Source organism: Pholcus phalangioides, unplaced genomic scaffold, assembly GCF_987345545.1.
Source record: "Pholcus phalangioides strain wild (caught in Gottingen) unplaced genomic scaffold, Ppha-v1.0 ptg000039l_1, whole genome shotgun sequence".
Taxonomy (NCBI): Eukaryota; Metazoa; Arthropoda; class Arachnida; order Araneae; family Pholcidae; genus Pholcus; species Pholcus phalangioides.
This window is the reverse complement of record NW_028301625.1, coordinates 14,309,571-14,323,467: the sequence shown is the minus strand read 5'-3', so window position 1 is coordinate 14,323,467 and position 13,897 is coordinate 14,309,571. Positions and strand designations below refer to the sequence as shown.

At 34.7% G+C, this 13,897-nt stretch overlaps 1 protein-coding gene across 1 annotated transcript in view; it reads left to right on the top strand.

Annotated features, from left to right (window-relative positions):
* Nucleotides 1-13,897, top strand: part of ced-6 (PTB domain-containing adapter protein ced-6) — a 35,167-nt gene that overhangs the window by 17,099 nt on the left and 4,171 nt on the right. Inside the window, exons 9-11 of the mRNA XM_089253773.1 lie at nucleotides 942-1,073; nucleotides 8,092-8,224; nucleotides 12,126-12,280. Of these exons, the coding sequence (XP_089109899.1) occupies nucleotides 942-1,073; nucleotides 8,092-8,224; nucleotides 12,126-12,280 (420 nt within the window). The remainder of the gene's footprint in view (nucleotides 1-941; nucleotides 1,074-8,091; nucleotides 8,225-12,125; nucleotides 12,281-13,897) is intronic.

The window sequence follows — 13,897 nt, the reverse complement described above, 5'->3', positions numbered from 1 at the left end:
TTTCTTTAATATTATACAAAGTGATCAATTTTATCGCGCATTACTGAAATTAATTTTTTACTTTTCCCACAACCAAAATTCAAACATGAAATATTGATTTTCTTCATTTCCCACAAAATTAGTATTTAAAAGTTGTCAAAACTGTAGCCTACTTCACAGTTATAATGGCATCTTACGATTACAGGAAGGCCCCTGTAAAATCGGGTTTTTAATAGAACTTGAGCTATTAAAAAACCCCGCCATAGACATCCGGGGGGGGGGGCCTTCCTGCAATTGCGATTGCTGGGGGAACTATAAAATACCAACAAAATACCAAAAAAACCTCTGGGGACCACAAATGGGTTAAGAGCTATGCAGTTTAATACCAAAACTTAAAGTTAAGTCTAAACTACAATAGAAGATTTTTTAAAATATTCAGTGTTCTACTTAATGCTTTTGCTTTGAAAAACAAATGAAAATATTGCTACTATACAAATACAAAGGTTAGTATTAATACTATTAATTTTTTTTTTAACTTTGAAATTGGAAATTTTTAAATTCAAATGATCCAAAAAATATCAAACATTATTGTTCGGGTTTCCCAGCATTTAATTTATTTAATTTTTGGTTCTAAATAACATTACTAATTGTCATTTACTTTATTTTAAATCAAATTATTTTTATCACAAAAATTAGAACTTTGCCTGGTTTTAATTTATACAAAAAATTAACATGCGTTTAAGACAAAAGAAATTTTAATTAGTCGATGCGTTTCGGCTCTACAATGTCATCTGTACCTCGTGGTCAGAAATCACACAAATGAGTCGTGGAGAGGTAATGTTTATGTTTGGTCATCTGGAGAGTTTGCCTTTGTATTTGCCGAGGCCAGGTTTTTGTACAAATTATTCTTGTTTTCGATGTTGAGTTGTTTTACAATAAGTATGTTTTAATTTTAATTTCAGCAAGTGAATTTGTTACAATGCAATGGTAATGATATGCTGTCTAAAAGTTCTTCCTCTGCCATGCAGACCCATTTACCTCCAATTCCACCTAGGTCTCTCAATATGAATAATGAGTCAGTGCCACTATCTCAAGTGAGTTCTTATTTATCATATTATTCATAGAATATTTTTATGCGACCTGTTAATGCAGTTTTTTTACAAATTTATTGGATTGAAATGTTTTATTTGAAATGTTTCATTCGAAATAGGTTGCATTATTTGTAAACACTGTCGGGTAGTGCTATTGTTTTATATATTGATGAAAATAAAAAATCTCAGCATGTAGTCAAGGAATCATTTGTGCAGAGGTTCAAAATTGTTAATTAAGCAAGAAGGTTCTGCTATGAAGCAGTTGTCAGAAATGCCTTCAAGAAGAGTTCATTCAGTCCAAAAGTCTATCAAATATATGCACATGCACCGGTATCTCAATGAGACAGATGTATTACATTTACTACCTATTTTACTTAATAAACACCATTTTCCACAAAGTTACTGTTGTTTGAAGTTTCATTACCAAATCTGGCATTTATTCAATAAAATTAGGCATCTGATACATAATTGTTTAAACCAAGATTTTCTGTCTAACTTATTAAAGACTATTGAGAATGATATGCTCTGTTGAAGAGTACTATTATTTAGAATATATTTACATGAAAATCTTTCAGGTGTTTGAAAAGCTTTTTATTTCTAAATAATATATGCTTTACTTTAAGCAAAGCAGATTTAACATTGTTAGTGTGTTCTTTTCAATTTAAAATGTGCTGTGAAACCTAGAATGATAGGCTTCCTCTGTTTGTAATATTCTATTATGTTTTTTCACAAGCAAGGGAAAAAATTAAAAAGAGATGCATGTACTTTCTGTATTATCAGTCACAAATATTTGCTGTAAGTGAATTGAATTTTTCCAATTTTTCTAAGACTACCATACAAAAGTAGTAGTCTGGAATCCAATCAATAGGTAGATACTTCAGACAAACTTAAATATGATTGCAACGTGGGCTAATGAATAGAGCATGACCTTTAATGTTTATAAGTGTATGGTTGCTCATTTTGGTTCGAACAACCCACGTTTCACTTATGAATTGAATGGTTCAGAGTGATCCAAAAGTCACGCAACCCATTCTAATATATTTTATTTTCAAAGTTCTATCAAAAAATAAATTTAAAAAACTATAGTTCAAATAAGACATTTGTGGATACAAAAATAAAGTTTGTTTCAAAATGTTACAACGTGTATTCAAAATGTGCATGAATGCAAGCATGCATTCTTTTTTGCCATGATTCTGGCCACTCTTCTCAAGGCACTCACCTTTTCAATCTTCAATTAAATGGTTTTTTTAGTTAATCAATGAAATGGGGATTATTCTTGTGTATTTGTTTTTAGGTGTCTTTATAAAAAAAAAAAAACAGGCAATTTTTCCAGGGTCCCGTGATCTTAGTAGCCACAATCCTTTTGAAATAAGGTGTCATTGAAAAATGTGTCTTTATTTCAAAAGGATCCATTGTCTCCTTAGATGTATGACAGGGTTCTCCATTCTGTTGCAAAAAGTAAAAACGTTCATTTTCATCCAATAGTGCAATGAATTACAAGATTATATCCCTTTACAGTTCCCCACATCCACTGTTTCTTTAAATAAAATGAACCCACATTTTCCTACGGTGTGAAGTAGTTGTCCAGTTTCTTTTCTCCAGTGTTTAGTGAGGGATGTTAATGAGCTCGAAGTTTTTATTGAGTAAGAAAGGTGAAATAATTATGTTAAACATATTATTCCATAGCTTAAAAATACATACGTTCTCTCTCTCTAATCATTGAAAATTCATATTATACCATGGTCACTTTAGTACAATTAAATTGAGCATTTGTGTTCTTAGTTACGGCACAAAATCAATGAGAAAAATCTACGCACAGGTAATTCTTCCAAAAAATTCAGCTGAGCAGCAGAAAGATGTCAGGACAAACACTAGCTACCACGTCACCCACCTTATAGAAATATTTAGAGGTTATATAGAGGTATTTTAGAAATAGGAAAATGAATATATTAATTGAAATATCTAAAAGAGGTTTCTTGAATCTCTGAATTTAATGCTATAATACCATCACAAAGTTATACTTCAATTTAAAAACAAAATACTTCAGTTTAGCAAAAATTAGAACTTTAAAAAGAGTAACTTACCATGGATTATGGCACTAATGAGAACTTTGTTGTTGTTTTCTGCCCATTATCTCATTAATCCTGGTTGTTGTTTTCTGCCCATTATCTCATTAATCCTGGGCTGAATTGGTTTTGTTTTGAGCACAGTCATAACAGAAAAATCCGTTTCATAAAAATATGTGGTAGAAAAACAAAGAATAAGTCTCATCGCCACCCAGGGCCGTCTGAAGAGCATCATAGGCCCTTAGGCCAAATGATTTTTCTGAGGCCCTACCAAGCAAATTCTCGAAAATCTCAACCAGATTTGTGAGGGCCCCTTTTCTCTTGTGGTCCCCGGGCCGTGCCCAGGTAGGCGCATGCCTTAAGATGGCACTGTCGCCACCTCATGCAAATTTGGAAATTCGTTTTTTCCTTTTCTCCAGAATTTTACAAGGCTAGTAGAAAAATTATAATTTTCCAATTCATTGTTGGATGACAATTCAATTAGTTCAAGGGTTTCTTGATAAGACAGGGCTGCTGTTTTGTATTCAAGAAAAGGATTCACTATCCACATTTATTTTTCCCTTGGATCCTCGTGTTCCGGACAAGAAACGACAATGGCAACATCTTTAAATGCGATTCAATAACATCTGGAATAAAGGTGCTTGAATGCAAGTCATCTTCTTTCATAACATAATCTGAGTATGACTGAAACATGTCGTAATTATTTTCACCAATCATTTTCAGCCAGAGTGAGTTTTTTTAAAATGATTCAACCTTATTGCAAGAATGAAACATCATTGTTTCTGATTCTTGAAGTTTCAAATTCAACTCATTTATGGAAGAAAATATGTTGCTGAGGTATGCCAACCTGGCTACCCACTTCTTATCTTGAAAGTAGTGGTACATATCACTTTTTTTACCAATAAGAAACACTTCAACTGTCTTTCGAAGTTCATATATTCTCTTCAGAACTTTACCTCGGGACAGCCAACGAACTTCCAAATGAAAGAGTAGATTTTTGTGATCAGTGCCCATTTTATTGCACAATACAGTCGGGCCCCCCCCCCCCGTATTCGCGGGGGTTACGTTCCGGGGGTGACCACGAATACGGGAAATCCGTGAATAACCGAAACCATAGTTTTCTTCTTGTATATCTTGTTTATTGAACATCATGGGAAAGAGCAGGGTGACGCAGAGGATAGAACGAAATGTAAAAGCGATTGTTGGCGATGTTTTCTGAAAGAACATTGTGATTTCTGTTTGTCGTGTCTTTTTCATATGATCAAGTATGTTGTAATATGATGACAAGGCTTCCTCTACCAATTTTTCTAAATGTGAAGAGCGTACCATATGGGGATCTGTGGCATGAAAATAATCCATTGCTGATTTGAACGGGCGAAGCCTTTCTGCTATGTTACTCATGGTGAACCTGTCTTCTACTTCTTTATCTTGATCTTCATCTGGTACCGCTTCAGTTTCAGGAGCAGTCAACCTGCATTAATTCCTCCTCGGTCAACACCTCTGAATTGCTATTAATTTAGCTGTTCGACTTCCTCTATATCCATATCATTGAACCCTTCTCCACCCACCTGTTTTGCTAACGTGACAATGTCTTTTATAGTCTCTTCAATTTACTCTGTAGAAGTGGTTGTATTCTTTAGCGCACATTGTGGCAAAAGGTTAATCCAACCCAAGAGGACTGTTTCTCCCTTGGGGGCTGCCACGGCTCTGGTGATGACAGTAATGTCATTAGCGAGTCATTCTAAATATGCACAACTAGAATTTTGTAAACAAAACACATGAATGACGATTTTTGAGAGTTGAAAAAAAAATTCCAATAAAGGAAAAAACCGCGAATACGGGGGGGGGGGGCAACTGTACTCTCAACAATCTAGTATTCAAAGCACTGTTTTTTATAAAATTAACTATTTTAATTGATTGCAACAGGACTTCATAAGTTCAGGAATCATTTTTTTAAAAGCCAGGTTTTGCCTGTGAATGAAACAATAATTTGATATTAAGTTATTTTCACGCACCATATCCTTGATTCTAGCAACTAAACCTGAATGTCTATCCATTAGATTCACAGCACCGTCAGTGCAAACTCCAATGCAATTTTGTCAATCCAGTCCTTTATCTTTCTTAAAATTATCCAAAACTTTTAAAATTTCGTTGCCAGTAGTGTTTGCAGCTAATTCCGAAACACTCAAAATGTCTTCCTTCACGTCATTATCACCGTGATCAGTAAACCGAACGCACGTGAGCAAAATGCTATGATTGGTTTTGAACATTAGTGGATTCATCCAGTTGTATTGCTAACAATTTTGACATCTTAATTTTTTCTACGAGTTGCATTTCAGTGTCTAGTTCCATGTCGGATATGCGCCTTTCTATGTTGTCATTTGACAATGGAATGTCTTTCATTCTATTTGCCGCAGACTGGCCTAACACTTCTCAGCAAGCAGTAATCAAAGAAGGCTTGATGAGTTCTTAGCCAATAGTATATGGTTTTTTGCATTTGGCTATTTTTAATTATATCAAATATGATGTCATTAGTAGTGAATCGTCAGTCATTGGAATTCGAGAAATAATTTCCTTTTCTTCTTGAAAAGCACCTTTTTTGCACATGAAGAAGTCAATAGATTTGTTCAAAATCAGAATGTTTTGTGCTGAGATGTCGGATGAGACACGATGGCTTCATGGCTTCGTTTGCCAAAACAGTAGCACAAATAACACATTGAGGTCTTGGCAATTGATCGGTGTCAGGGCAAAGAATGAAACCAAATTTCAAATAATCATCATTGTATTTACGGATAAACGCTGATTTTATTTCCGAGTGATACTACCTTTTATTTCCGAGTGATACTACCTTTTATTTCTGAGTGATACTACCTATTTTTTCCTCGTTATGCACATCCTGAAACTGAAGATGGTCGTCCCGCTGGCTTGACTCAGGGAAATCAGTATTTTTAGTTTCACTTTCGATACAGAATTTTGTAACTCCAAAATTGAGCAAAGTCCTTGTCTCTTATTGACTATGAAATTCAAATTTTTACACTTATTTACAAATTTAAAATAAATGAATACTCCAACAGAAAAAATTATAAAAATGAAAAAATTGAAATAACAGCTTGCATGCAGCACCAATTTTTTTTTAGGAAGAAAACAGTACCACACAATTCTGAGAACCAGACACAGACTGCTTCGATGTCTGATTAAGCTTTATGTCCGGAATGCAGTATTTTCTGTGTACCTCACTGATTAGTGGCTGACATTTGCCATACAGATGACAAAGGGGAAGATTTACCCATTCAAAGTTGTAATTAGATTTGTAAGAGCATTTTTCATGAATGGCCAACAACAGCAGTATCTTTATAGGCCCTATCTTTTTTCAGGAAACATGAGGAAGCACTTCAATTTTCCTAAAAGGTGCCTAATTGTCCGCCATTCATGACAGAAAATCACACTACAAAAAAAGTTCTTCGAGGGAAGACCAGACTGTCCCGCACCCCATTCGCATAGTCTTGCAAAAGAGGATCACCTTGAAAAAGATATTTCCATTGGAGTTGAACAAAGGCTTCCCCCCCCCCCCCCGTGGCTATTCCTGCTTGTTGCAGTGGAAATTGTTCACTTGTTTATATTCGTATGTAATGAATTTTGTGGACAGATTTGAATTATGTATTGCTTATGAAAAAAAAGAAAAAAAAATTTTCCTGAAGTAATTATTGTGTTCAGGAAAACTGCATAGCAAATAAACAATTAAACTAATCCAATGGTGAATCTCTTGCGGCCCGGCACAATCAATGCCACGGCCCAACGGTTGAGAAACACTGAATTAGTCACAGATTTGGAAATTCTCATTGACGAATGACTTGGATTTTCTGAAAATTGTTCAGTGGTGGTCAAAAAAAGCTAATAGAATGCTTGGTTTCATTCTTAGAAAGGTCTCTTCATGTTCTCCTAAAGTCATTTTTTCACTTTTCCAGGATTTAGTTCATCTTGGACCGGAGTATGCCATGAGATTTTGGAGACCATACCTACAGAAGGACATAGACTTGGTTGAGGGTAGTACAGAGCAAAGCTATGCATGCTCTTGATGGCTTACAAGGCTTGAGCTATGAAGGGAGACCTGATTTCTTGAATATGTTGACATTGCAAGAATGCAGGTGTAGGGGGGAAGGGGGATTGATCGAGTGTTTAAAATTTTCAATGGGATGGATAGGATGGAGACTCAAGAGTTATTAACACACCATCAATCAACTGCTTGGACAAGGGGACATCGGTATTGTTTAGTAAGACTTAATTCCAGGTTGAGGTGTTGCATGGAATTTTTTTCTAATAGGATTGTCAATAAATGGAATAGTTTACTTCTGGGTGCATGAATTCTAACACAATTGACATGTTTTAAAAGAAGTATAATAAACATATTGGAATAAATTGAGAAGCTATCCATACTTAGAATAAAACAACAATTATCTTTTTTATAGGCAGTGTATTATGCAATATTTTTTTTGTTATTTTTTTTTACAATTATATTTTATTTATTTTTATTATATATAATTATACTATTTATATATATATATAAATATATAAAATATAAAATAAAAATAATACAATTACAATTATATATTTCAGAAATACAGCAACCCAATTAAAAATGCAATTAACACAAATTATAAACAATATATACACATGATAAAATATTATACAACGCCCATAAAGAATACTTATACTCTAGAATACTTATATACTCTTATATTGGGTTGCTGAATTTTAGTTATATTTTGCACCCATATTTTTTTATGGACTTTTTTTTTCAGTTGCCTCATTGGGCAATTTGCCCGTGTGTTTGTATTTGTAAAAGAAAATACATAAATAAAAATTTGAATATGAGATTTAAAAAGTACTTTTGTGCCTTTTTTAAAATTTAGCCATGCTGTATGGTCTCTTACTACTTCTTTTTGTACTTTCCTAAGGACCTGTTGAATCTTGATGTGTCACCAACGGTTGGACCCAGACTTCAAAATCTTGTCATCGATGATTTGGAAGACTTTGATCCCAGAGGCGATTCTGTCCTTACAAATGGCAGTACTATAAAAAATGGGCCCTGTAGGTATATAAGTGTATATCTATGCACATGTTTATTGCTGTCTGTTCTAACAATATATGCACGAATAAATTATTTGCATAGAACTAAAAATTCATATCTATTAAAATACTTTAATTGAATCTTATTTTGAATAAAATTTAAAAATATATATTTTTAACGAAATATCAATTTTTCAACTTTTTTAGACAAACAAAAGAAAAATTAAATTCATGAAAATTTTATAAAATGTTAGCGTCATGTTTTAACTCAGCTGGTTAGCATTCAGGTGGATATAATCAGGGGTATATAGTAAGGGCTGTTTCATCCCTTTGAAGTCATGCTTGCCACCTTGGCTCAATGACTGCGATCTCAGAGCTGCTGTGTGACATCATGACCCTGAGCAGACATCAGCACACAAAATGTGCTGTATTGATGTGGCTTTTACTGTTGTTTTACTGTTATTTTACTGTTTTAAGTAAGGCATTTCTCGTTATAGTGTTACTTCAGTGTGGGTGTATGTACATGTGGTATTTTTATAATCTATAAGCTAAAAAATGTATTAAATCCAAGAAATAGTTGGTGAGTTGTATAATGTCTTTCGATATTAACATTCAAAATGTGGGAAATTTATTAAAATCTGAGATGTTTCATTTCCTTCTCCCCCTACTAACACCCTCTTTCGTAATCTACATTATCATGTTTATCTATAAAACTTAAATTTCTAATATATATATATATTCACCTCATTCATTTTACTCTGATGCTCCTTCGGCTCTCTACCTTATTTATTTCATTATTGAAGTGGTTTTTTTAATTGCACTAATACAAATACAAATACAAATACAACGCCACAACAGGCAAAATGCCCAACGAGGTGGCTGATAAAAAGATGCCCATAAAAATATGGTTGTCATATGTTTCAAAAATACAGCAACCCAATTAAAAATGCAATTAACACAAATTACAAACAATATATACACATGATAAAATATTATACGATGCCCATAAAGATTACTTATGGTTGTCTTATTCTAAGAATGGATAGCTTCTCGATTTACCCCAACATGTTTATCGTATTTCTTTTTAAACGTGTCAATTGTGTTACAATTTACTACCTCCGGGGGTAAGCTATTCCATTTATTAACAACCCTATTGGAGAAAAATTCCCTGCGACACCATAACCTTGCATTGTCCCTCACCAATCGATACTGGTGTCCCCTTGTAAAAGCAGTCGATTGGCGGTGTACTAAAAGTTCATGGTCCATCCTATCCATCCCATTGAAAATTTTGAACACTTCGATCATATCTCCTCGACACCTGCGTTCATCCAATGTAAACATATTCAAAAAATGAAGTCTTTCTTCATAACTCAAGCCCTGTGTGCCAATAAGGACACGCGTAGCTCTTCTCTGCACCCCTTCAACCAAGTCTATGTCCCTCTGTAGGTATGGTCTCCAAAACCTTACAGCATACTCCAGTCCAGGACGAACTAAGCCTCGAAAAAGAGGAAGAATGACTTTAGGAGAACGCGAAGAGACCTTTTTGAAAATGAGACCAAGCATTCTATTCGATTTTTTGACAACCGCTGAACAATGTTCAGAAAACTTAAGTCGCTCGTCAATGAGAATTCCCAAATCGGTGACTCTAGTTGCATCCGGGATAGTGACACCATTCAACTCGTAAGAGAACCGTTGGTTGTTCGAACCAAAATGAGCGACCATGCACTTATCTACGCTAAACGTCATGCTCCATTCATTTGCCCATGCTGCAATCTTGTTTAAGTTGGTCTGGAGCAACTCCCTATCGCTTTCATTTCCGATTACCCCCATTAGCTTCACATCATCTGCGAATTTGCTAGTAATTCCATCGATACCCTGATCGAGTTTATCGATAAAAAGTGAAAAAAGTATGGGGCCAAGGACACTTCCCTGAGGAACTCCACTTGTGACGTCTGTCCAACCAGAGAATTCCCCGTTCACCATAACTCGTTGCGACCTATCTCTTAACCACGATTCTATCCAATTCAGCAAGTTGCCCCCTATTCCAATCTCGTGTAAACGCTTCAAGAGTTTGCCATGTTGGACCCGATCAAATGCCTTCTGGAAATCAAGGTAAACAACGTCGACATTTTTGCTCTTACCCAAAGCCTTAGTCACGTAATCATAGAAGCAAAGGAGGTTAGTTACACATGACTTCCCCTTCCTGAACCCATGCTGATTATCCGACAATACATTATTCTCGTCTATCCACTTCACAAACTGCCTTTTGATGATAATTTCCAAAATTTTCGAGAGGGAGCTCGTCAAACTCACTGGACGATAATTAGACACCACTTCTCTACTACCCTTCTTAAATATCGGAACAACGTTAGCCAGTTTCCAATCTCTCGGGACGATACCCTCAGCAACACTACTCCTGTATATCTGTGCGACTGGCCCCAACAATTCATTAGCACCTTCCCTGAGAACCCTGGGATAGATATCATCTGGTCCTGGTGCTTTGCTTGCACATACATTTCTTAGAAGATTTAGGACCTCCACGTCTTCCACTTGAATATCGTTGAGCGTTTTATTACCCCATGCAACACCCGTATATCGAATATCATTATCTCCATTAAAGACCGACGCGAAAAAGTCATTGAAAGCACTACACATGCCTACATTGCTCTCTACTTTTGAGCCTCCTATCGAGAGGGGGCCAACTGTCCCCTTACATCCATTATTGACGTATCGAAAAAATGATTTTGGGTCAGAGCCAATGTTATCTGCCAACCTAGATTCAACTTGCTTTTTACTATCCCTTATCGCTTTCTTCAACAGTCTTCTTTTATCAGTAAACAATGATAGGTCACCTCGTCCACTTTTATACTCTCTGAATGCTCTTTTCTTTTCAAGATAAAGGTTCCGCACGCTATCCGTGAACCATAGAGGGTGTGATGTACAAACACGCTTTTTTCGAACAACCACTGTTTGCGCAAAATTTTTTATAATTCATTAATATTTTTCTTTGTTGTTACTTTTCACTAACATCAAGTAAGAGCCCTCATTGTTGTCTCCTTTGGTATGCATTATCTGTTTTTTTGTGGTTTTTTTTGTGATGATAAATAAAATAATAACTTCAAAAATTGTATATTAGGATTTTTTTATATATTTGCTTCCCATGTTTTATATTGCAGTTGTATTAGTAATAAGGAAGTCGACACTTCTAAAAGCTACACTTAATTCAAATGAAAACAAAAAGACAATTAAAAATTCTAGAAATTTCAAAAGATGACTGAATTTATTATCTCGAGTTGACTTTCAATTAACCCAATAAAAGTTAACTAACGTATGGGATTCAACTGAAATAGATCAGAGAAAAATATGCTTAGTGGAAGTTACCTCATAAGAAAATGAATTTTTTTTATTTTAAATGTTTAAGTGTAGCAAGCCAATAAATATACAGACACTAATGACAATAATCGAAAAAGTTCAGTAAAGTAGGTAGTACAATAATTGCAAACTATCATAATTTACAAGGTAGCAAAGCAGACAAACCACACTTGTGTCTGTCAGGGCATTGATGTCACACATCACAGCAGCTGCTACAGACTCCAGCAAGTCATGAAACAACCTTTATGAAATAGTTCTGAGTTATAACACCAATTTGAAGTTTGGTACAATCTCAGCTTTGGGATAGGTGTTTTAATAATTTATAATCATTAGTCTCTTTGTCTGGTTTTAACCTCACCATTTGATATGAGTGCATAAAATAACTGATGTAAAAAAAAATGTGTTCACTAAAGTTTTACTTGGTGCTTAATTTTCACCTTTCAGCAATATATAATGTTAAGGCAGTTATACTTACAGTTTATATATTGAATTTATTTGTACTTCAAGTTTTTTGTATATGTGAACTTTTCCCCAATTTTTCTCTAAACAGGTACCAATGCTACTGATGTGTTTGGAGCCACTATTTTCAATCCTGCACCTAGCTCTGATCCTTTTGGAATGGGCGATTTTAGTAGCATGTGTTTGAAAGGTGCAGACCTGGAAAATGCCATTGGCGAGTTGGATAAGAGGTTATCCGAAATGCGAGTAAGTTGAACATTATTAGACAACTGAGTTTATGTCAAACTTTGCCTCAATTAAGCTAGAAAACAACAAAAATGGGGAATAAAAGGTCTTTAAATCCTTATATACATTTCAACGAACAATAGGTGCTGTCTTGAAAGGAAAAGCATAGCTGCCAACTCTCCCAGATTTTCAATCTCCCGAATTTTCACTAAGATTGTAAAAAATCCCTACTATTAGGAAAATAAAATTATTCTCAAACAATTTACCCAGAAGAAAAAATTGTTTCCTTCATTTTTAATGGGAAAAATGGCAAGTTTAATGTAAATTGCGCAAAAATATTTCATTTTCGGAGGGAAAGAGATGAAATTTGTCAAACAGCCAGTGTCAATTCAGCCTTTCGACATCTGAAATTCACGAGATGAATTGCATCTACTTTGACCACGTGACTCGTTACGGGCCCAATGGTGATGTTTTTGTTGGCATGATTTTTTTTTTGATTTGAGAATAGGACAAGTAATTTTACCTACTGGCTGGCGATGATTGGTGACTTAGCACTAATCAGTAATAGCTTGCACAATGTCGCATTTTTGCAAAGGGGAAAATCCTACGACTTTACTTTTATTAATTAAAATCCTTAGAATTTTACTTTTATTAATGAGAAGACCAGGGCATAGCTGCCAAGTCTCCCGAATTTAAGCTTCATCTCTCAACCTCCCGAAAGATTTCAGCCTCCCCCCCCCCCCCTCTGGTTCAGCGCCTGGGGCACCAGACTTGGTTAAGACCCACTTGTTGCCCTGGAAAATCCCTACAATTTTATTTTCATTAATGAGAAACCCTACAATTTTACTTCCATTAATGAAAAATCACTACAATTTTGCTTTCATCAATAAAAATCCCTATTATTTTACTTTTATTTATGAAAAATCCCTATATGTTTTTCAAAAATTCCTTTTACATTTAATTTTGAACAGATTTTGTATCTGGGTGAAAACCTCCCTAATTCTTGTGCTCCAAAGTTGGCAGCTATGGAAAAGTATTAGTAAATGACAATAAATCTACACTAGCTGTCCCAACACCAAGCAATACCCATACATTTCAAAGAACAATCTTTGAAAAGTTTTAAATGAACTAACTAGTCAATTGTGCTACTGTAGGGGCTTTCAGCCAGTAAATACCCAAACAAAGTGTGTCAAATAGCCAATCAGGAAATGAACAAGTAGTATATGAAAGCACAACTGGAGGGAAAGGGGTTCAACTTCATTTCAAGATTAGCATCTGACTTGGTCAGGTCTCTATCATTTTATCTGCTGAGCAACTTGTGTAGAAGTATCAGGCACACCATGTCAGTGAGATCTTTTGTTCAATTGCTAACTATTTTTCTTTCTAAGAAGAAGAAGAAGAATACTGTACAAAAGAATTGAGCTTAGTAGACCCAAAAAGTAAGCAAAGTGATGGAGAAAGAGGAGTGATCAATTGTGGAAGAAAAAAAAAATCAAGAAGATAAATATAATTGAGATATTGTGTGTGTGTAATTTCGACTCAGGAAAAATTTAGCAACCTTCTGAGGTTCTCTCAAGAGGGTTTTGAAATTAGTATATCCCCCATATATATATATTATTATTTAAAAAAAACCAAAAA